General features: G+C 44.0%; 1 protein-coding gene across 1 annotated transcript; it reads left to right on the top strand.

Annotated features, from left to right (window-relative positions):
* Positions 1-768: 768 nt before the first annotated feature.
* LOC311122859 (ornithine aminotransferase, mitochondrial-like) lies at positions 769-24,673 on the top strand. Its single transcript, XM_084197175.1, has 10 exons — positions 769-892; positions 9,615-9,848; positions 13,201-13,425; positions 14,398-14,493; positions 14,588-14,715; positions 19,000-19,122; positions 19,785-19,913; positions 20,163-20,276; positions 22,743-22,887; positions 23,582-24,673. Exons 2-10 carry the CDS (start codon positions 9,635-9,637, stop codon positions 23,740-23,742), a joined length of 1,335 nt encoding a protein of 444 aa, XP_084053301.1. The 5' UTR covers positions 769-892; positions 9,615-9,634; the 3' UTR covers positions 23,743-24,673.
* The last annotated feature ends 589 nt before the right edge of the window (positions 24,674-25,262 follow it).

The following is a 25,262-nucleotide window of genomic DNA, read 5'->3' as shown; positions in this document are numbered from 1 at the left end:
TAAACCTGATAACGCTGTGTTTTGCTGAGTGTCCCTGGGCCCAGGTGCTGTTCAAACACACGTAGGCTATGTTAGGTAAATATTGCAGCTTCACTGGCTGTGTCAACAAGTAGGGCTGGATTTTGATCAATTTCTGTCTTTGAAACAGCGAAGCCAGTTGAGGAGTGAAATAAAGTCATATTGATCTTTAAAGATAACCAGAACATGAATTTAATTGATTTTTAAGTGATTTTTTCAACATGCAAAATGAAGACTAGGCTACTCAAATCATGAACTTCGCACCTTGACATGTGTCCTATTGATTATGATGAATTGAAAAAGAGATCACACTTGCTCTTCTAAAGAACATTATTTAAAAACAAAAAAAATGCTTATTAAATACAACAAAAGAAAAACCAATAGGCAGTAGAGCATGAAGGTATTTATGCACAAATGCACACGTAGAAATGTGACCAACATCATCGCAATGATTTGATGATATTGCATCATTGAAGTTGCGCGTCAGTCGTGCTATGCTCAATGCCATTTAGTGCCATTCTAGACATGCACCACTTTCCTTTCCTTTGCTACTTGGAATAGTTTCCCCCCAAGACAAACGCGATATTATAAAAAGGGGTAATCTCTTTTGAAGTGCATATCATATCCACTCAACCCAAAGGATCTTTCTAGAGCCCACATAGGGGCGGGTGATGACAGCGGGCCACGCAGTTGACGTATCACGCAGTGACGTATCACGCAGTTGACGTATCAGTTGACGTAGCTAAACTTCTTCACAACACCCATTCGCTCCTGACTACGGGCACGCCGGGGTTCTGACAAGCCGCTTTGAGGTCTCCTGTTTATGGACGTAAAAGAATCTACGTTCTTTTCAAGAGGAGGTCACATTTTAAAGGTAATTTGAGTGATATTGTATTCAGCTAAAGTACAGGTACATTTTGAGTGATTAGTTAGCTTGGGGTGGCACGACCTTTTCCGGTTAGACAGCTCGAGCAGGTGTGGGTTAGCTAACGGTTACCATCCGGCGTTTTATCACGTAACGTAGTTACAGCTAGCTACCTATAGTGGCGTTTGCAATACCATCTGGTTTAGCTAACTAATGTAACTAGTTATCTATAGTTTTTTAGGGTTGGAAAATGTAGCTATCTTCATTTTTAGCTTCATTTTCACACAAGCTGGTGAAGTTGGCTAGCAAGTTAGCATAGCTAGCTACAGTAGCTAGCCACGTCGTAACAACCGCAGCTCAGGTAGTTTCGTCCCGCAACTAGCCATTTTAAATGACCGTTTAGCTAACAATTTAGACGTTTTACTTTTAATGTTACAGATTGCTATCAGTTACAGATGGCAGGAGTCAAAAATGTCAATATAAATGTTAATTTAAATGGCTAATTGAAGGACGAAGCTACCGCTCAGGTAATATTCCATGAACTCGGCAGTGCAGTGGCAGATAGGGTTGGTAAAGAGGGCAGTTAGCTAGATTTTGTAGTCATGCTAACTAGTTAGGATAACACTCTCTCTCTGTGTCAAAAGGCTCGACCTGTTTAATTTAAATGACAGATGTTTGTTGACAGTGGCTCATTTGTAAATCGGGAGGTCCCGGAACACATAGTGAGCGCTGGAGGGGGGGTTATCCGGGGGGCTTTGAGGTACCTGAACGCATGAAGAGGAAAAAGTGACTTAACAACGTCGCAGGGCATTAGACAGAGGAAACAGCCAAATCACCTCACTATCAATGGTGTTGAAATGGACGGCGCTCTCCAAGGTGCTGATTAATCCAAAGCATTTTAGACGTCACTGCAGAACACAACGCCATACGCATAGCATATGCCCACATACTCGAATATAGAGGTGGGGTTTACACAAGTCCGAACTTCCTTATAGCACATTTTTTAAGACATCAATGTCACTGCAGAACACCCGCCATATGCATATGCTAACATACTCAACTGTGGTGCTTACAAGACCCGAATTTCAGATAATTTTCAAGACATCAATGTAGCAGTAGAACAAATATCCCAATATCGGAATATAACTTCAAATAAAATAAATAAATGTAGGTTACAGCAGAATACACACATGAGAATATATAGGCCTCCTGCCTATGTGATCATATTAAACTCCTATTCAGATTAACTTCACAGTACAGAACAAGTTTGTAAAGGAAAAATATGTTCCATTTAACTCCTGACAGTCAATTTCTTGCATAAAGACATGAGCGGGCCTGTGGCTATGACGTTTAGCGTCCTTGTAAGGCTGTTCGGAAGACTCTGGCTGTGGTGCCTATTTTTTCGTTTTGAGTGTTAACTATAACCTGGGTGTCTTCGGGTTATATGTTTGCTTGTTCTTGAACTGAGGCTCTGTCCAAATTGCACCTGCTCTGAGCACTTCGTCGGTGGATGCACCGCCCGGCGAGTTGTCAAACACTTCAACTTCAAGAGAGAATCACTTAAACCAAACAATGCTATATTTTGATTACTCACCTGCCCTGAGCTAGCTATAACTGTGGGTTCATTACATTACACATAAGAGTCATTGGACGAAGGACTCTTCTGTACGGGAGAGTTTTGTTAAGAGCCCCGACGCTCAATCTGAACGTTAACACGCGTTGCTTGCGGTACGGTTTTGGAAGCATAAGGACCGTATCTTTCATATCAGCCAGAAATATTTTTCTAAAAACAAAAGGTTAAATTGATACCCACCTTGATAGGGTTAGTGTTCCCACAAGCCCATATCTCCCAAGTTACAGCGCTTGGGTAGGAGCGTTGGGCCAGGAACCAAAAGGTTGCTGGATCGAATCCCGGAGCCGACAAGGTAACACGCGGATGTCGATTAGGGCAGCCCCCCCCCCGCACCTCTCTGATTCATAGGGGTTGGGTCAAATGCGGTAGAAACATTTCAGTTGAATGCATTAAGTTGTACAACTGATTTTAGGTATCCCCCTATCCCTTTCCTTGTTTTACGGAAGACAAGAGGCCACCACCTGGAGAAGGGGGCAACTGCAGCCCGCAAATTCAGGGGGTTCCTTCATGTGGGCGTTGCTGCATCTGCAGGAACCCCTCTGTGTAGCTCAGTTGATAGAGCATGGCGTTTGCAACGCCAGGGTTGTGGGTTCGATTCCCACGGGGGGCCAGTATAAAAATGTATTCACTAACTGTAAGTCGCTCTGGATAAGAGTGTCTGCTAAATGACTAAAATGTAAATGTAAATGTTGGTTCATTTTTAAGCTAGGACTCCAGTACATAGGCGGGAGGCAGGGGCGCTCCAGGACAGTAGATGGCGGTAATGCACCATAACGTTGGATGCCAACCAATAAACCCCACAGAAGAAGAAGAGGCGGGAGGAGACAATAGTAGCTAGCTATAGCTAGTACGCACCGGTAGTGTCCTTCCCCCCCCGGCTGTCGGGGGGCTGTTTTCCTGCAGTTCTGTTAACGATGGCGAGGGCAGGTGTTCGGCAGGCGGGGCTTGAAGGACACTGTGCTAGCTTAGCCAGCTAGTCCCCGCCTCCCAGAGGAGCTAACTCCTCTCTGGGTTTTGGTCATGGGTCCTCCTATCTATTCCAGGAGAGGACCATGACAAGAGCACTGCTTATCTGTCAAACGCATTGATTCAGTCTCCGGTTGGATTTTGACTGAAGGTTCATCGGTCAGTGTTGATTCAATCAGCCAAAGAGGCCCATCTCCTTTATCTTGACCTGTAGCCTTAGCTCACTGCTATCAAGTTGGCTAACAGTATTGTTACTGGAGACCGTCTGGATGGCATCTCTTGGCCTGTTTTAGTCATTGATCACAGCCCCTTGAGTTGATTACATCAACGTGTATCTCCTTTTATTTTGTCAAATAGACATTCTATTATAGACCGTCACTAACAAGTTAGTTAGCTTGTTACCAGAGAACGTCTTGATGGCATCTGGGCCTGTTCCAGTGAGTGCATCTCAGGTGAGACTGATTCGATGGTAATTACAGCTTGTCATAAGCTGTGAGATAGACAGTAGCATGCAATATGTAGGCATAGTTACTGGGCTCTGCTGCTGCTGCTGCTGTGGTAGTCAGCTGACCTTAGGGATAGAGGGAGGGGAACTCTTGGTCATATTCATTAGTGCACACCGTAGCAAAACGTTTATGGTAAGGGTAGCTGACCTGAGGGATAGAGGGAGGGGAACTCTTGGTCATATTCATTAGTGCACACCGTAGCAAAACGTTTATGGTAAGGGTAGCTGACCTGAGGGATAGAGGGAGGGGAACTCTTGGTCATATTCATTAGTGCACACCGTAGCAAAACGTTTATGGTAAGGGTAGCTGACCTGAGGGATAGAGGGAGGGGGAACTCTTGGTCATATTCATTAGTGCACACCGTAGCAAAACGTTTATGGTAAGGGTAGCTGACCTGAGGGATAGAGGGAGGGGAACTCTTGGTCATATTCATTAGTGCACACCGTAGCAAAACGTTTATGGTAAGGGTAGCTGACCTGAGGGATAGAGGGAGGGGAACTCTTGGTCATATTCATTAGTGTACACCGTAGCAAAACGTTTATGGTAAGGGTAGCTGACCTGAGGGAGGGGAACTCTTGGTCATATTCATTAGTGCACACCGTAGCAAAACGTTTATGGTAAGGGTAGCTGACCTGAGGGATAGAGGGAGGGGAACTCTTGGTCATATTCATTAGTGCACACCGTAGCAAAACGTTTATGGTAAGGGTAGCTGACCTGAGGGAGGGGAACTCTTGGTCATATTCATTAGTGCACACCGTAGCAAAACGTTTATGGTAAGGGTAGCTGACCTGAGGGAGGGGAACTCTTGGTCATATTCATTAGTGCACACCGTAGCAAAACGTTTATGGTAAGGGTAGCTGACCTGAGGGAGGGGAACTCTTGGTCATATTCATTAGTGCACACCGTAGCAAAACGTTTATGGTAAGGGTAGCTGACCTGAGGGAGGGGAACTCTTGGTCATATTCATTAGTGCACACCGTAGCAAAACATTTTGCAAAGGAAAAAGAAAATGAGTGTTTATTGGACAAGTTCAGGTCCAGTTGGAGTCCCTCCCTGTTTCAGTCCGTTTTCCTCCGTTTTGGTGCATTAGTGAGTACGACCGTGAACACTCGTCTTGTGGTGCGTCACATGGCCTGTGGGTTGGGGCTGGTCTTAATTTAGCTGTGGCTTGTGATGTAGAGGGGGGGCGGGGGGTGTGTTCGGGAGGCGGTGCCGCCACAACCTATCACCTTCTTCCATGAGCGATTTGGACAGGGGCTGGAGTGGCAAATAAAACATTACCTCATGGGACAGACATTAACCTTGGTGAAGACAGGACCGGACTCCCGACTGACTCACTTTGTTTACTGTCTGTACTAGCTGATTATTGATAACTCCATAGTGGTGTTGGGCTGTCTGTCTCCGCACTGTTACATCCACGTGGATTTATTTGCCCGTAGATGTGTCCTGTGTTCATTCTATGAGAATATGTGATCTTTTTGTAATTGGAAGTGGACTGAAGCTTTAAGCTATCTAGTGAACAACAAAGCTCTTAGAATTTGGTGAAATGTTAACTGGTGTTTTGCTAGGTATAGTTTGGCCTGTTTCTCAGCCAGGGAGTTGGATAATATAATGAAGAGCCACTGTAAAGCCGTGTAACCTCCAGAGCCCCATGAAGCCTTTCCAGTGTGGCGGTCAGACTGATTAAATGTTTAGTGTCACTTGATCATGGAATCAGACTCCAGCCAAGTGACTGTCTATTCTCTTTAACTGCACTGTAGCACCTCTCCTTCTACAGCAGCATACCAACTCAGTCTTGCCTGCACCTTTCAGTAGAACCTAACTGGACTCAGACAGTGTTTCCATAGCAATGGTGCTGCCCGTCAGAGAGAAAGGTCAGGAACAAGTGAACACTACAGTTCATTAGTCCTTTAGTAGTATGGAGTTAGTTGACGTGAACCCGGGGCGTCCAGAGGTCCAGCAGAGGTCAGGTCTTCTGTTGTGCTGCTGTGTCTGAAAGAGAAGTGCAGCTCAGCATTCCTGCCTGCTGAATACACGCTGAGTGGAGGATCATATACACTGATGCCAGGGTGGCATATCATTATCACAGGCTGTACCCACCACCCTTTGTGGCCAGGGTTGGGTGAGGACAGGCTGTACCCACCACCCTTTGTGGCCAGGGTTGGATGAGGACAGGCTGTACCCACCACCCTTTGTGGCCAGGATGAGGACAGGCTGTACCCACCACCCTTTGTGGCCAGGGTTGGATGAGGACAGGCTGTACACACCACCCTTTGTGGCCAGGATGAGGACAGGCTGTACACACCACCCTTTGTGGCCAGGGTTGGATGAGGACAGGCTGTACACACCACCCTTTGTGGCCAGGGTTGGATGAGGACAGGCTGTACACACCACCCTTTGTGGCCAGGGTTGGATGAGGACAGGCTGTACCCACCACCCTTTGTGGCCAGGGTTGGATGAGGACAGGCTTCCTAATGCCTAGCCCTAACCTTAAGTTAAGACCAACAAGCTAATTTGAGTTTTCATGAATTTGTACAATATAGCCAATTTTGGCCTATCTAAGGGGAAATCGCTCAGTTCTGACTCATGACAGTAAACGTCAACCTGCTAGGTTAAATGGATACTTGGGGATTTTGGCAATGAGGCCCTTTTCTCTATTTCCTCAGTCAGATGGACTAGTGGATACCATGTGTCCAGTAGGAAGGAAGGTAGAGGTAGTTGGCGAGCCAATGCTAACTAGCGTTAGCGCAATGACTGGAAGTCTATCTACTAGAACACTGATGCCATGGTGGCATATCTATTGTATTTATTATGGATCGCGAGCCAATGCTAACTAGCGTTAGCACAATGACTGGAAGTCTATCTACTAGAACACTGATGCCATGGTGGCATATCTATTGTATTTATTATGGATCCCCATTCCTGGGGTCCAGCAAAATTAAGGCAGTTATACATTTTTTTAAAACATGACAATACATTCATAACAGATTTCACAACATATTAAGTGTGTCCCCTCAGGCCTCTACTCTACTACCACATATCTATAACACAACATCCATGTGTACATGTGGGTATAGTGGGTATGTTATCGTGTGTTTGAATGCATGTGTCTATGTTTGTGTTGCTTCACAGTCCCTGGTTTTCCATAAGGTGTATTTATATCTGTTTTTTAAAATCAATCAATCAATTTACTGCTGTCATGAGTTACTTGATGTGGAATAGAGTTCCATGTAGTCATGGCTCTATGTAGTACTGTGCGCCTCCCATAGTCTGTTCTGGACTTGGGGACTGTGAAGAGACCTCTGGTGGCATGTCTTGTCGGGTATGCATGGGTGTCCGAGCTGTGTGCCAGTAGTTCAAACAGACAGCTCAGTGTTTTCAACATTTCAATACCTCTCACAAATACAAGTAGTGATGAAGTCAATCTCTCCTCCACTTTGAGCCAGGAGAGATCGACATGCATATTATTCATGTTAGCTAAATGTAGATTGCTTAAGGCTGACAAGATAAAGGTAAACTGTGCAGGCAAGGAGATTGAATCTAAAACAAGTGTAATTTATCTTGGTGTGCCCCTAGATCAATCCCTTTCTGGAGACCTGATTGCTGCTAAAATTCTTTCCAAAATGGCGAACAAATTGAAATCTTTATATCGTAACACTAGATATTTTAACATCAAAGTTAAGAAACTGCTTGTCTCAACCTTATTTTCAGTGTACAAAAGGCTGTGAAGTATTTGTAGTTAATCATATCAGTAATGTTAGTTCATTATATCAGAGGTGTAGCTCCGCCCACCGGTGAAGTGGAGCAGAGCATGCTGGGCGATCTCAAGCTCAGAGAAGATCAGCTGGAGAGAAGTCAAGTGACAGAAAGTTCCAGCCATCCTCGTGTTTTCCCAACAGGTAGCTTTTCATTGTGTTAGCCAAGGCCAGTGTACGTCCTAGTTGATATGTAACCGTACGTATTTCATACCTTTCAGGTGTTTATGTCTGAAGATGTACTCTGACCATAAACGTCATATTTATGGTTATGCTAATTCGCGTTAGTAGTTTGTACTGCGAGCTAGCTATTGTGAGCTGGCTAGCTCTGGTTTTGGCTGTCATATCATTTCTGACATTTTAACCCTGTATTTGGAAAGGATAACGTTTCCCAGTACGTTGTTTATATACCCTGTAATTGTGTAGGTGTATGGTGCATCATTATATGGGTATTCCATTGTATTGTATGACTGTTTAGATCAAGAAAGCAACCCTGCCTAGTTCATTGTGCCGTTGTAGCCCTGTAATGAAGATGATGGTGCTATGCTTTGTTTGTACACGTGCGACCGGCACCCCTTTGATCTAAAATTAGTACAGTCACGTTGTATTGTGCTGTGTGGGCCTGCCCATGCCCCGTGTAGCTCAGTTGGTAGAGCATGGCGTTTGCAACGCCAGGGTTGTGGGTTCGATTCCCACGGGGGGGCCAGTATGAAAATGTATGCACTTAACTGTAAGTCGCTCTGGATAAGAGCAAACCACCTCAACTGGAATCCTACCGGTCTGTCATCTGTGCCCTTACCAGCACACGGGAGAGAACACATCAAATATAACCTTACCTACAGGATATACAGTCCACCAAGGCCTCACTTACATTCAGTGTCATTTTGTTTATGCCAGCTCTGCTTGGTGTAGTGGGCTATCAGAAAAGCTGAACAAGAGAATGCAGCTCATGCAACATAATGTTATCAGGTACATGCTGAATGTCCCCTCCTAGGACCCATAAAGGAGTACAGGAGTCCTGAATGCCCCCCCCCTCTAGGACCCATATAGGAGTACAGGAGTTCTGAATGTCCCCCCCCTCTAGGACCCATATAGGAGTACATGAGTTCTGAATGTCCCCCCCCTCTAGGACCCATATAGGGGTACAGGAGTTCTGAATGTCCCCCCCCTCTAGGACCCATATAGGAGTACAGGAGTTCTGAGAGGTGGGCCTGTTGCCTTTGGAGTCCAGAGTGGACCAACTTAAACTTGTATCATTTGTTTGACATCTTAAATGATCGTGCCCCAGGTTATATGAAACACCACGTTGATATGGTCTATAACCAACACTGTTCCAATAGCAGAGCTAGTGGTATGTCTTGTAAAATCCCAAGAGTAAACGGTACTGCGAGGAGTACGTTTTTCTATACAGGTATTTGTCTCTGGAATAGCCTCCCCTTGGAGATCAAGCAAAGGAAAACGTAGAAATACCTTTAAAAAGCAAGTAAAAGGTTTTCATTTGGACAAGGTTGTGTAAGTAAGAGAAACCTCTCCACTGCCCCCTACTGCTGGTCGGGTGTATTTATTTGAACGATAGGTAGGATGTGCAATGAATTAATAGATTGTTTTTTTTAAGGTTGAAATGTGAAATTAATATGGTTGATTTTTAAGGTTAGGGAAAAGTGCAGTGAATAGTGCCACTTTTTAGGACCTCAATATAAATGAATTTATTTATGGTTGTTTGTCATTTTGTCTGGCCTTTTTAATCATTATGTGTTTCACGTCTGCTACAGTCTCCCTGTGTAGACTGTAGCAGACGTCCCCTCTTCCAGTCCATTTTCTTCTGTTAGGAGATGTATTCATTAGGCTCCAATCTCTGTCTCTCTGTGTAGAGTGTAGCAGACATTAACCAATGACCGGGATGATTTCCAAGCTGAGCCACAGCCTGAGGAGCGCTGCCCCGGCCCTGACCAGAGCTGTCCACTCCGGGACGCGTCCTGCCTCTACCGCCGCCTCCAAACTGAAGACCGACCAACCCCTCACCGCTGAGGAGGTGTACGCCAGAGAGGAGAAATATGGAGCCCACAACTACCACCCGCTTCCTGTGGCGCTGGAGAAGGGAAAGGGTGAGTGACCCACAGAGATAAAACCAGCTAGAACAGTAGCTGGCAGACTAGTGTCCTGTCTACTCTGCATCAAGACTAGTGTCCTGTCTACTGTACATCAAGACTAGTGTCCTGTCTACTGTACATCAAGACTAGTGTCCTGTCTACTGTACGTCAAGACTAGTGTCCTGTCTACTGTACGTCCAGACTAGTGTCCTGTCTACTGTACATCAAGACTAGTGTCCTGTCTACTGTACATCAAGACTAGTGTCCTGTCTACTGTACGTCAAGACTAGTGTCCTGTCTACTGTACATCAAGACTAGTGTCCTGTCTACTGTACATCAAGACTAGTGTCCTGTCTACTGTACGTCAAGGCTAGTGTCCTGTCTACTGTATGTCAAGACTAGTGTCCTGTCTACTGTACATCAAGACTAGTGTCCTGTCTACTGTACATCAAGACTAGTGTCCTGTCTACTGTACATCAAGACTAGTGTCCTGTCTACTGCACGTCAAGACTAGTGTCCTGTCTACTGGACATCAAGACTAGTGTCCTGTCTACTGTACGTCCAGACTAGTGTCCTGTCTACTGTACGTCCAGACTAGTGTCCTGTCTACTGTACATCAAGACTAGTGTCCTGTCTACTGTACATCAAGACTAGTGTCCTGTCTACTGTACATCAAGACTAGTGTCCTGTCTACTGTACGTCAAGACTAGTGTCCTGTCTACTGTACGTCAAGACTAGTGTCCTGTCTACTGTACGTCAAGACTAGTGTCCTGTCTACTGTACATCAAGACTAGTGTCCTGTCTACTGTACGTCAAGACTAGTGTCTTGTCTACTGTACATCAAGACTAGTGTCCTGGCTACTGTACATCAAGACTAGTGTCCTGTCTACTGTACGTCAAGACTAGTGTCCTGTCTACTGTACATCAAGACTAGTGTCCTGTCTACTGTACGTCCAGACTAGTGTCCTGTCTACTGTACATCAAGACTAGTGTCCTGTCTACTGCACGTCAAGACTAGTGTCCTGTCTACTGTACGTCCAGACTAGTGTCCTGTCTACTGTACATCAAGACTAGTGTCCTGTCTACTGTACATCAAGACTAGTGTCCTGTCTACTGGACATCAAGACTAGTGTCCTGTCTACTGGACATCAAGACTAGTGTCCTGTCTACTGTACATCAAGACTAGTGTCCTGTCTACTGTACGTCCAGACTAGTGTCCTGTCTACTGTACATCAAGACTAGTGTCCTGTCTACTGTACATCAAGACTAGTGTCCTGTCTACTGTACGTCAAGACTAGTGTCCTGTCTACTGTACGTCAAGACTAGTGTCCTGTCTACTGTACGTCAAGACTAGTGTCCTGTCTACTGTACGTCAAGACTAGTGTCTTGTCTACTGCACGTCAAGACTAGTGTCCTGTCTACTGTACGTCAAGACTAGTGTCCTGTCTACTGTACATCAAGACTAGTGTCCTGTCTACTGTACGTCAAGACTAGTGTCCTGTCTACTGTACGTCAAGACTAGTGTCCTGTCTACTGTACATCAAGACTAGTGTCCTGTCTACTGTACGTCAAGACTAGTGTCCTGTCTACTGTACGTCAAGACTAGTGTCCTGTCTACTGTACATCAAGACTAGTGTCCTGTCTACTGTACATCAAGACTAGTGTCCTGTCTACTGTACGTCAAGACTAGTGTCTTGTCTACTGCACGTCAAGACTAGTGTCCTGTCTACTGCACGTCAAGACTAGTGTCCTGTCTACTGTACGTCAAGACTAGTGTCCTGTCTACTGTACGTCAAGACTAGTGTCTTGTCTACTGCACGTCAAGACTAGTGTCCTGTCTACTGTACGTCAAGACTAGTGTCCTGTCTACTGTACATCCTGTCTACTGTACGTCAAGACTAGTGTCCTGTCTACTGTACGTCAAGACTAGTGTCCTGTCTACTGTACATCAAGACTAGTGTCTTGTCTACTGCACGTCAAGACTAGTGTCCTGTCTACTGCACGTCAAGACTAGTGTCCTGTCTACTGTACGTCAAGACTAGTGTCCTGTCTACTGCACGTCAAGACTAGTGTCCTGTCTACTGCACGTCAAGACTAGTGTCCTGTCTACTGCACGTCAAGACTAGTGTCCTGTCTACTGTACGTCAAGACTAGTGTCCTGTCTACTGTACATCAAGACTAGTGTCCTGTCTACTGTACATCAAGACTAGTGTCCTGTCTACTGTACATCAAGACTAGTGTCCTGTCTACTGTACATCAAGACTAGTGTCCTGTCTACTGTACATCAAGACTAGTGTCCTGTCTACTGTGCGTCAAGACTAGTGTCCTGTCTACTGTACGTCAAGACTAGTGTCCTGTCTACTGTACATCAAGACTAGTGTCCTGTCTACTGTACATCAAGACTAGTGTCCTGTCTACTGTACATCAAGACTAGTGTCCTGTCTACTGTACATCAAGACTAGTGTCCTGTCTACTGTACATCAAGACTAGTGTCCTGTCTACTGTACGTCAAGACTAGTGTCCTGTCTACTGTACGTCAAGACTAGTGTCCTGTCTACTGTACGTCAAGACTAGTGTCCTGTCTACTGTACGTCAAGACTAGTGTCCTGTCTACTGTACATCAAGACTAGTGTCCTGTCTACTGTACATCAAGACTAGTGTCCTGTCTACTGTACATCAAGACTAGTGTCCTGTCTACTGGACATCAAGACTAGTGTCCTGTCTACTGGACATCAAGACTAGTGTCCTGTCTACTGTACGTCAAGCTGCCTCACGCTACAGAAACAGGAGATAGGCTCCTCCCCCTATGGGCCATTCTGGGGACAAGGCTTGGTTCCAGTGGCTGTTCCAAACCCCCTCTGCTCTGTGTCCTCTTCTCTCCAGTGGCTGTTCCAAACCCCCTCTGCTCTGTGTCCTCTTCTCTCCAGTAGCTGTTCCAATCCCCCTCTGCTCTGTGTCCTCTCCTCTCCAGTGGCTGTTCCAAACCCCCTCTGCTCTGTGCCCTCTTCTCTCCAGTGGCTGTTCCAAACCCCCTCTGCTCTGTGCCCTCTTCTCTCCAGTGGCTGTTCCAAACCCCCTCTGCTCTGTGTCCTCTTCTCTCCAGTGGCTGTTCCAAACCCCCTCTGCTCTGTGTCCTCTTCTCTCCAGTGGCTGTTCCAAACCCCCTCTGCTCTGTGTCCTCTTCTCTCCAGTGGCTGTTCCAAACCCCCTCTGCTCTGTGTCCTCTTCTCTCCAGTGGCTGTTCCAAACCCCCTCTGCTCTGTGTCCTCTTCTCTCCAGTAGCTGTTCCAAACCCCCTCTGCTCTGTGTCCTCTTCTCTCCAGTAGCTGTTCCAAACCCCCTCTGCTCTGTGTCCTCTCCTCTCCAGGTCTGTATGTGTGGGACGTGGAGGGAAACAGATACTATGACTTCCTGAGTGCCTACAGTGCAGTGAACCAGGGCCACTGCCACCCGAAGATCATCACTGCTCTGAACGCCCAGGCCTCCAAGCTCACCCTGACCTCCAGGGCCTTCTACAACGACGTCCTGGGGGCCTACGAGGAGTACATCACCACCCTGTTTGGATACGACAAAGTACTGCCCATGAACACAGGTTAGCAGGTCTGATATGTACTGCCCATGAACACAGGTTAGCAGGTCTGATATGTGCTGCCCATGGACACAGGTTAGCAGGTCTGATATGTACTGCCCATGGACACAGGTTAGGAGGTCTGATATGTACTGCCCATGGACACAGGTTAGCAGGTCTGATATGTACTGCCCATGAACACAGGTTAGCAGGTCTGATATGTACTGCCCATGAACACAGGTTAGCAGGGCTGATAAGTACTGCCCATGAACACAGGTTAGCAGGTCTGATAAGTACTGCCCATGAACACAGGTTAGGAGGTCTGATATGTACTGCCCATGAACACAGGTTAGCAGGTCTGATATGTACTGCCCATGAACACAGGTTAGGAGGTCTGATATGTACTGCCCATGAACACAGGTTAGGAGGTCTGATAAGTACTGCCCATGAACACAGGTTAGCAGGTCTGATAAGTACTGCCCATGAACACAGGTTAGGAGGTCTGATATGTACTGCCCATGAACACAGGTTAGGAGGTCTGATAAGTACTGCCCATGAACACAGGTTAGCAGGTCTGATAAGTACTGCCCATGGACACAGGTTAGGAGGTCTGATATGTACTGCCCATGGACACAGGTTAGGAGGTCTGATATGTACTGCCCATGAACACAGGTTAGCAGGTCTGATAAGTACTGCCCATGAACACAGGTTAGGAGGTCTGATATGTACTGCCCATGAACACAGGTTAGGAGGTCTGATAAGTACTGCCCATGAACACAGGTTAGCAGGTCTGATATGTGGCCATCTGGTGTTCAGGACCAGTTGCATGGCACAGCATGATTTATAGTACGTCCTGAGAACATGTCTCCCCTTGACAAGGTGTGGAGGGTGGAGAGACTGCTCACTAGCTGTCTGACATGGATGTCTTCTGTCACGGTCCGTGGCACACAACATATTGAATTCTAAGTGTAGTGACATACTAATGTTCTCTCCCAGGTGTGGAGGGTGGAGAGACGGCCTGTAAGCTAGCCCGTAAGTGGGCCTACACTGTGAAGGGCGTTCCCAAGAACCAGGCAAAAATCATCTTTGCAAGTAAGTCAATATACAGCATTTGAACTGTGAATTGTGTGGTGAATAACATTAAAAGAAGGATGCTAATGTAGTGTGTCTTCCCTCTCCTCTGTAGATGGTAACTTCTGGGGCCGGACCATGGCAGCCATCTCCAGCTCTACGGACCCTAGCAGTTACGAGGGCTTCGGGCCCTTCATGCCTGGCTTTGGGCTCGTCCCCTACAACGACATCCCTGCTCTGGAGGTACGAGGCTGACGTGACATGCATCATATATAATACTGAACCTTAATGTTAATGTTACTACTATACAGGCCAGTTTCCTGTGCCTCTATAATACTGAACCTTAATGTTACTACTATACAGGCCAGTTTCCTGTTCCTCTATAATACTGAACCTTAATGTTAATGTTACTACTATACAGGCCAGTTTCCTGTTCCTCTATAATACTGAACCTTAATGTTAATGTTACTACTATACAGGCCAGTTTCCTGTTCCTCTGTAATACTGAACCTTAATGTTAATGTTACTACTATACAGGCCAGTTTCCTGTTCCTCTATAATACTGAACCTTAATGTTAATGTTACTACTATACAGGCCAGTTTCCTGTTCCTCTATAATACTGAACCTTAATGTTAATGTTACTACTATACAGGCCAGTTTCCTGGTCCTCTATAATACTGAACCTTAATGTTAATGTTACTACTATACAGGCCAGTTTCCTGTTCCTCTATAATACTGAACCTTAATGTTAATGTTACTACTATACAGGCCAGTTTCCTGTTCCTCTATAATACTGAACCTTAATGTTAATGTTACTACTATACAGGCCAGTTTCCTGTTCCTCTATAATACTGATCCTTAATGTTAATGTTACTACTATACAGGCCAGTTTCCTGTTCCTCTATAATACTGAACCTTAATGTTAATGTTACTACTATACAGGCCAGTTTCCTGTTCCTCTATAATACTGAACCTTAATGTTAATGTTACTACTATACAGGCCAGTTTCCTGGTCCTCTATAATACTGAACCTTAATGTTAATGTTACTACTATACAGGCCAGTTTCCTGTTCCTCTATAATACTGAACCTTAATGTTAATGTTACTACTATACAGGCCAGTTTCCTGTTCCTCTATAATACTGAACCTTAATGTTAATGTTACTACTATACAGGCCAGTTTCCTGTTCCTCTATAATACTGAACCTTAATGTTAATGTTACTACTATACAGGCCAGTTTCCTGTGCCTCTATAATACTGAACCTTAATGTTAATGTTACTACTATACAGGCCAGTTTCCTGTTCCTCTATAATACTGAACCTTAATGTTAATGTTACTACTATACAGGCCAGTTTCCTGTTCCTCTATAATACTGAACCTTAATGTTAATGTTACTACTATACAGGCCAGTTTCCTGTTCCTCTATAATACTGAACCTTAATGTTACTACTATACAGGCCAGTTTCCTGTTCCTCTATAATACTGAACCTTAATGTTAATGTTACTACTATACAGGCCAGTTTCCTGTTCCTCTATAATACTGAACCTTAATGTTAATGTTACTACTATACAGGCCAGTTTCCTGTGCCTCTATAATACTGAACCTTAATGTTAATGTTACTACTATACAGGCCAGTTTCCTGTTCCTCTATAATACTGAACCTTAATGTTACTACTATACAGGCCAGTTTCCTGTTCCTCTATAATACTGAACCTTAATGTTACTACTATACAGGCCAGTTTCCTGGTCCTCTATAATACTGAACCTTAATATTAATGTTACTACTATACAGGCCAGTTTCCTGTTCCTCTATAATACTGAACCTTAATGTTACTACTATACAGGCCAGTTTCCTGTTCCTCTATAATACTGAACCTTAATGTTAATGTTACTACTATACAGGCCAGTTTCCTGTTCCTCTATAATACTGAACCTTAATATTAATGTTACTACTCTACAGGCCAGTTTCCTGTTCCTCTATAATACTGAACCTTAATGTTAATGTTACTACTATACAGGCCAGTTTCCTGGTCCTCTATAATACTGAACCTTAATGTTAATGTTACTACTATACAGGCCAGTTTCCTGTGCCTCTATAATACTGAACCTTAATATTAATGTTACTACTATACAGGCCAGTTTCCTGTTCCTCTATAATACTGAACCTTAATATTAATGTTACTACTCTACAGGCCAGTTTCCTGTTCCTCTATAATACTGAACCTTAATGTTAATGTTACTACTATACAGGCCAGTTTCCTGTTCCTCTATAATACTGAACCTTAATATTAATGTTACTACTATACAGGCCAGTTTCCTGTTCCTCTATAATACTGAACCTTAATGTTAATGTTACTACTATACAGGCCAGTTTCCTGTTCCTCTATAATACTGAACCTTAATATTAATGTTACTACTATACAGGCCAGTTTCCTGTTCCTCTATAATACTGAACCTTAATGTTAATGTTACTACTATACAGGCCAGTTTCCTGTTCCTCTATAATACTGAACCTTAATATTAATGTTACTACTATACAGGCCAGTTTCCTGTTCCTCTATAATACTGAACCTTAATGTTAATGTTACTACTATACAGGCCCGTTTCCTGTTCCTCTATAATACTGAACCTTAATATTAATGTTACTACTATACAGGCCAGTTTCCTGTTCCTCTATAATACTGAACCTTAATGTTAATGTTACTACTATACAGGCCAGTTTCCTGTTCCTCTATAATACTGAACCTTAATGTTAATGTTACTACTATACAGGCCAGTTTCCTGTGCCTCTATAATACTGAACCTTAATATTAATGTTACTACTATACAGGCCAGTTTCCTGTTCCTCTATAATACTGATCCTTAATATTAATGTTACTACTATACAGGCCAGTTTCCTGTTCCTCTATAATACTGAACCTTAATGTTAATGTTACTACTATACAGGCCAGTTTCCTGTTCCTCTATAATACTGAACCTTAATATTAATGTTACTACTATACAGGCCAGTTTCCTGTTCCTCTATAATACTGATCCTTAATATTAATGTTACTACTATACAGGCCAGTTTCCTGTTCCTCTATAATACTGAACCTTAATGTTAATGTTACTACTCTACAGGCCAGTTTCCTGTTCCTCTATAATACTGAACCTTAATGTTAATGTTACTACTATACAGGCCAGTTTCCTGTGCCTCTATAATACTGAACCTTAATGTTAATGTTACTACTATACAGGCCAGTTTCCTGTTCCTCTATAATACTGATCCTTAATGTTAATGTTACTACTATACAGGCCAGTTTCCTGTGCCTCTATAATACTGAACCTTAATATTAATGTTACTACTATACAGGCCAGTTTCCTGTTCCTCTATAATACTGAACCTTAATATTAATGTTACTACTATACAGGCCAGTTTCCTGTTCCTCTATAATACTGAACCTTAATGTTAATGTTACTACTATACAGGCCAGTTTCCTGTTCCTCTATAATACTGAACCTTAATGTTAATGTTACTACTATACAGGCCAGTTTCCTGTTCCTCTATAATACTGAACCTTAATGTTAATGTTACTACTATACAGGCCAGTTTCCTGTTCCTCTATAATACTGAACCTTAATGTTAATGTTACTACTATACAGGCCAGTTTCCTGTTCCTCTATAATACTGAACCTTAATATTAATGTTACTACTATACAGGCCAGTTTCCTGTTCCTCTATAATACTGAACCTTAATGTTAATGTTACTACTATACAGGCCAGTTTCCTGTTCCTCTATAATACTGAACCTTAATGTTAATGTTACTACTATACAGGCCAGTTTCCTGTTCCTCTATAATACTGAACCTTAATATTAATGTTACTACTATACAGGCCAGTTTCCTGTTCCTCTATAATACTGATCCTTAATATTAATGTTACTACTATACAGGCCAGTTTCCTGTTCCTCTATAATACTGAACCTTAATGTTAATGTTACTACTCTACAGGCCAGTTTCCTGTTCCTCTATAATACTGAACCTTAATGTTAATGTTACTACTATACAGGCCAGTTTCCTGTTCCTCTATAATACTGAACCTTAATGTTAATGTTACTACTATACAGGCCAGTTTCCTGTTCCTCTATAATACTGATCCTTAATATTAATGTTACTACTCTACAGGCCAGTTTCCTGTTCCTCTATAATACTGAACCTTAATGTTAATGTTACTACTCTACAGGCCAGTTTCCTGTTCCTCTATAATACTGAACCTTAATGTTAATGTTACTACTATACAGGCCAGTTTCCTGGAGCCAGATACGGCCTAGTCCTGTTCTAAAATATCCTTCAATGAAGAATCTCCATTGAGAAGGCTTTTTTGGTCTGGGAAATTGGCCTTGCTTCCATACTGTGTCAGTATACAGAGGCAAATGGAGTGTCTCCAGCCCTGTATTTCCATTGATAGGATTATCATGGAAACACGGATTGATTGACTAGTCTAGTTACCTGTTATCACTGACTGTGTGCTGATGGTTGTTCCAGAAAGCTCTCCGGGACCCTAATGTAGCAGCCTTCATGGTGGAGCCAATCCAGGGAGAGGCTGGCGTGGTGGTTCCTGATCCTGGATACCTCACCACCGTCAGAGAGCTCTGCACTCAGAACAACGTGAGTAGTGCAAGACGTCTCCGCATTAAACACAAACACACATCGTACTGCGAGCCTTCAGAATCAACGGTGGATCTTCGTCATTGGAAACGGACACTTTCCCCCACTTTTGGTTGATGGACAAATATACTGATGTGACCTTTTCCTTGTAACTGTGCTTCCCTGTGCTTGGGTCTAGATACCAGGTTATTGTAAATCACTCTGTGGCAACTGTTGAAGTAAAATGGACTTTATAAATGAAATGTGATTTTGATTTGATATCTCCTACTGCATGGTGTTGTTCATAGCTGATGAGGTTCAGCCTGGGCTGGAGCTGGCTGTAGTGTGGAGAGACAGACTCATACATAGACTACACTAATGTCTCTGTGTTCCATGTCTAGGTGCTGTTCATAGCTGATGAGGTTCAGACTGGACTGGCCCGTACAGGCAGACGGCTGGCTGGACTACACTAATGTCTCTGTGTTCCATGTCTAGGTGCTGTTCATAGCTGATGAGGTTCAGACTGGACTGGCCCGTACAGGCAGACGGCTGGCTGGACTACACTAATGTCTCTGTGTTCCATGTCTAGGTGCTGTTCATAGCTGATGAGGTTCAGACTGGACTGGCCCGTACAGGCAGACGGCTGGCTGGACTACACTAATGTCTCTGTGTTCCATGTCTAGGTGCTGTTCATAGCTGATGAGGTTCAGACTGGACTGGCCCGTACAGGCAGACGTCTGGCTGTGGACCATGAGGAAGTTCGTCCTGACATCGTGATCCTGGGAAAGGCTCTGTCAGGAGGAGTCTACCCTGTGAGGAACACAACACTGTGACACTACTTTCTTTGCAATTTTGTACTGTAATTTGATTTACTAAATGAAAATGCTGTCTAATAATTTTATAAGGGATGGGTTGCATCAATACATGAATATTAATTGTTTAATTCACTTCCTTCTGTGGCTAACTCACTGCTTATTCAGCATTTTCTGACTGTTGTGACTGGGTCATGGTGTGTCTGGGTCATGTCAGTCTCCTATAAATGTGAACCTTGACCCTGCCAGGTGTCTGCGGTGCTGTGTGATGACGAGGTGATGCTGACCATCAAGCCTGGAGAGCACGGCTCTACGTACGGAGGAAACCCTCTGGCCTGTAGCGTTGCCATGGCAGCTCTAGAGGTATGTGGTAGCTAGCTTTATGTATTTATTTATTTATGTTAGCTAGTTAGCTAGTTAGCTATTTAGCTAGTTAGTTATTTGGCTATGGAGAGATTCAAACATTAGGAGAGATGGAGACCCGCATCTGGCTAGCTGGTTTAGTAAGACAGGATACTCCCCAGAGCAACAGACAGCTGAGAGTACTGTATCTGGCTAGCTGGTTTAGTAAGACAGGATACTCCCCAGAGCAACAGACAGCTGAGAGTACTGTATCTGGCTAGCTGGTTTAGTAAGACAGGATACTCCCCAGAGCAACAGACGGCTGAGAGTACTGTATCTGGCTAGCTGGTTTAGTAAGACAGGATACTCCCCAGAGCAACAGACAGCTGAGAGTACTGTATCTGGCTAGCTGGTTTAGTAAGACAGGATACTCCCCAGAGCAACAGACAGCTGAGAGTACTGTATCTGGCTAGCTGGTTTAGTAAGACAGGATACTCCCCAGAGCAACAGACAGCTGAGAGTACTGTATCTGGCTAGCTGGTTTAGTAAGACAGGATACTCCCCAGAGTAACAGACAACTGAGAGTACTGTATCTGGCTAGCTGGTTTAGTAAGACAGGATACTCCCCAGAGCAACAGACAGCTGAGAGTACTGTATCTGGCTAGCTGGTTTAGTAAGACAGGATACTCCCCAGAGCAACAGACAGCTGAGAGTACTGTATCTGGCTAGCTGGTTTAGTAAGACAGGATACTCCCCAGAGCAACAGACAGCTGAGAGTACTGTATCTGGCTAGCTGGTTTAGTAAGACAGGATACTCCCCAGAGCAACAGACAGCTGAGAGTACTGTATCTGGCTAGCTGGTTTAGTAAGACAGGATACTCCCCAGAGCAACAGACAGCTGAGAGTACTGTATCTGGCTAGCTGGTTTAGTAAGACAGGATACTCCCCAGAGCAACAGACAGCTGAGAGTACTGTATCTGGCTAGCTGGTTTAGTAAGACAGGATACTCCCCAGAGCAACAGACAGCTGAGAGTACTGTATCTGGCTAGCTGGTTTAGTAAGACAGGATACTCCCCAGAGCAACAGACAGCTGAGAGTACTGTATCTGGCTAGCTGGTTTAGTAAGACAGGATACTCCCCAGAGCAACAGACAGCTGAGAGTACTGTATCTGGCTAGCTGGTTTAGTAAGACAGGATACTCCCCAGAGCAACAGACAGCTGAGAGTACTGTATCTGGCTAGCTGGTTTAGTAAGACAGGATACTCCCCAGAGCAACAGACAGCTGAGAGTACTGTATCTGGCTAGCTGGTTTAGTAAGACAGGATACTCCCCAGAGCAACAGACAGCTGAGAGTACTGTATCTGGCTAGCTGGTTTAGTAAGACAGGATACTCCCCAGAGCAACAGACAGCTGAGAGTACTGTATCTGGCTAGCTGGTTTAGTAAGACAGGATACTCCCCAGAGCAACAGACAGCTGAGAGTACTGTATCTGGCTAGCTGATTTAGTAAGACAGGATACTCCCCAGAGCAACAGACAGCTGAGAGTACTGTATCTGGCTAGCTGGTTTAGTAAGACAGGATACTCCCCAGAGCAACAGACAGCTGAGAGTACTGTATCTGGCTAGCTGGTTTAGTAAGACAGGATACTCCCCAGAGCAACAGACAGCTGAGAGTACTGTATCTGGCTAGATGGTTTAGTAAGACAGGATACTCCCCAGAGCAACAGACAGCTGAGAGTACTGTATCTGGCTAGCTGGTTTAGTAAGACAGGATACTCCCCAGAGCAACAGACAGCTGAGAGTACTGTATCTGGCTAGCTGGTTTAGTAAGACAGGATACTCCCCAGAGCAACAGACAGCTGAGAGTACTGTATCTGGCTAGCTGGTTTAGTAAGACAGGATACTCCCCAGAGCAACAGGCAGCTGAGAGTACTGTATCTGGCTAGCTGGTTTAGTAAGACAGGATACTCCCCAGAGCAACAGACAGCTCAGAGTACTGTATCTGGCTAGCTGGTTTAGTAAGACAGGATACTCCCCAGAGCAACAGACAGCTGAGAGTACTGTATCTGGCTAGCTGGTTTAGTAAGACAGGATACTCCCCAGAGCAACAGGCAGCTGAGAGTACTTCAAAGCAGTGGGTGGGACCATCCTATCTCCTCTGACCACAGAACTTGGGCTCCTATCTCCTCCGAGTGATCTCTAACACGCCGCGGTCAACCGCTGCTTTCACAAGGTGATCTCTCATTAAACCCTCAATATGGACTAAGATTTACTGGTGTACACAACTAAATGTATAAAGGAGATTTGTGGCTGCTCATGGTACTGTTTATTGTGTTGTGTGGACACTAGTTCACTGTGTTGGGTCATGGGTCGTTGGATATGTGTTAAACAAAGTCCTGACTGCAGTAGAAGCCTTAAAACGGACTGCTCCTCACAACTGTTGGTCTTTGTGGTGTTTCCTCTAACAGTATGTTGTCCTGCCCTACAGGTTCTGGAGGAAGAGAAGCTTGCGGAGAACGCTGAGAAGATGGGTCAGTTGCTGAGGTCAGAACTGTCAAAGCTTCCTAAAGAGATCGTCCCCGTCGTCCGAGGCAAAGGCCTCCTCAATGCTATCGTCATCAAGGAGACTAAAGGTATGGATGTATCTGATGTGAAGCCAGTTAGCTGTGGTGTAGTCTCTCTTGAAAGACTTAACGAGAGTAGAGAGATGGCCCAGTTCTGGGTGCTGAGGTTAGTGACGGGGTACTAGTGACTGAGGCCATTGTTCCCATGAGTCTCTTGGTGCGTCAGCAAGCTCTGTCTTTGGCTGGCCGGTGGTGCTGTGTAGAAAAGCTCCCTGGTTTGAGCCCAGCTCGGGGGAAGACAGGAAAGGAAGCTATACTGTTCCACAGAGCCCCAGCTGTCCTGTTTGGGGAGTAGGTCAATACTGTCAGAATGTACGCTAGGCCATCAACGCACGTCACCTGACCAGGAAGAGATTCCTGTTTGCTTAGATGAACAATCAACATTGTCTTGTTGGCATATGCGATGAAAAATGTTGCTGTGCGACCTGAAGTTTTAATTTGGGAGCGACAGGAAAAAATCCTATGTACACTACATGACCAAAAGTCCAATATCTCATTCTAAAATCATGTGCATTGATATGGAGTTGGTCCCCCGATCTGTCTGGTGCTCCTAAATCTGATGTTGTGCTCCTCACTTTTTAAACAATGAAAATGGTTAATTTAGGGCCCTGCTTGTTGGCAGGGTTTTTGCAATTGTTGCTCTGTAGGCTGAAGCTTTGACCCCTGACGTGTGTGTGTCTAACTTTTCTCCTTCGCCCCACAGACTATGACGCCTGGAGAGTCTGCATGCGTCTCCGTGACAACGGACTGTTGGCCAAGCCCACCCACGGTGACATCATCCGTCTGGCCCCTCCCCTCGTCATTAAAGACCATGAGGTCAGAGAGTGTGTCGACATCATCCAGAGAACCATCATGTCCTTCTAGAACCACCTAGAATTGATTCTAGAACACTGGAACCAACATTGGACAGCCTTCTAATCTAGCTGATCTGAAAAAACAACTATCATCTGCTGTGAACTATCAACTATTGGAATGTGTTACTAACTCCTAAACATTTAGAAAATAAGTGTTATTGTATTGTAGCAGTACTCTCTTTTAAGTGCATTTACTATGAGAATGTATGTGGAGAATACTTCTAAGAGGTTTTTAACATTACTGCCATTTGTATTAATGGCAAGCTAAGCGTTGTCCAACCTAAGAATGTTTTCTCTTTTGAAGTGCTGGGTTACTGCTCCAAAGCAACTTGGGGTGACATTCAACCCAGGGCTGTTTTTAACTCATCCAACTGGTTAGTTGGAAGACGGTTCAGATACTGATTTTAATTTTGTTGTTAAATCTGGCAACTACTACTGCAGCAAAGTTAAAAACGTTTTAATGTGCTTAAACTTTTTTCACTTTCTAAAAAGGGAGCAGTGTTTTAAAAAAACAAACAAAGGAACATACAATTATTTAAATGTTAGTCATTTATTTGAACGTTACAGAGGTTTATGCTTGTCGGTGACATTAGCTTGAACCTTTTTGTTACTTAAAAGACACAGGTACAACCAAGAACGATATTTAAGTATTTAAAGGGGAATATTTTAATACCACTATAACTATAGCTGTTCTGTTACATTATTTAAACAAACCATAGAAAACATTTTAAAACTGTAGCAGCACCCTGTGGTCAACTACAGCACAGTGTAGGAAATAAGGTTCCATTTGAAATGCACCCAGTGTTTGTTGGAAACTTGCTAAAGAGAGAACATTTAAAACTGACTGTAAACTGCTGCAGGCTGAATATAATTTGGATTCTATTACTATATTTAAAGTTTGTTACATAAAATGTTCCTAACAATAAATAGCTGGAATCTTATTCTGACGTCCTGTCAATCATTTTTCATTCACTTTATCTACTTATGGCAATATTAAGATCTAGAAACATTGAGGTAGCAGGTTCCCCAGTCTACAGCGTGATTTGGTTCAAACCTCAGTCTTGTTTTACTCTGAGAAAATAACCATAGGAAACAGTTTAATTATTCCCTGCTAAATACACCCACATAATCATTAAGAGGACAATCTAAGGCTCTTTAAAAAAAGGCAAACTGGGCTATTACCAGTAATGTAATTACAGTGTTCAGTTGTGCATAAATCTAAATCAAAGTTTATGAAATTGTTTACAAAACACTAAATATCAAGTGTTACCACTAGGTGGTGGTGTGTTCTCACTGTTCCATTGATGTGTTCCTATACTGTGGTCCTCACTAGTTACCAAAGCCACAAAGTCATTATGGCTAAACCCTGTCTATTTCTACAATTTTATTTTCTATAATCTGTTTTTAACCCTAACCACGCTGCTAACATTATGCTTAACCCTAACCTTTTAAGCTTGAACCTTTTTAAGACCAAAAAAGCTGTTTTTGTTTTAATACATTTTAGTGATAAAGCCCGTTTTGACTTTGTGG

The sequence above is a fragment of the Coregonus lavaretus genome (genome assembly GCF_964263955.1).
Source record: "Coregonus lavaretus genome assembly, contig: HAP1_SCAFFOLD_301, whole genome shotgun sequence".
Classification (NCBI taxonomy): Eukaryota; Metazoa; Chordata; class Actinopteri; order Salmoniformes; family Salmonidae; genus Coregonus; species Coregonus lavaretus.
The sequence above is the reverse complement of the archived record's forward strand: the minus strand, read 5'-3'. Positions and strand labels throughout refer to the sequence as shown.

What these genes read in the sequence shown, in the direction of transcription:
- LOC311122859 (XM_084197175.1), top strand. Translation starts at nt 9,635, where the DNA reads ATGACCGGGATGATTTCCAAGCTGAGCCACAGCCTGAGGAGCGCTGCC. An exon ending in ACGACATCCCTGCTCTGGAG is followed by an intron (nt 14,716 to 18,999) that starts GTACGAGGCTGA and finishes TGGTTGTTCCAG; the next exon opens with AAAGCTCTCCGGGACCCTAA. An exon ending in TTGCCATGGCAGCTCTAGAG is followed by an intron (nt 20,277 to 22,742) that starts GTATGTGGTAGC and finishes CCTGCCCTACAG; the next exon opens with GTTCTGGAGGAAGAGAAGCT.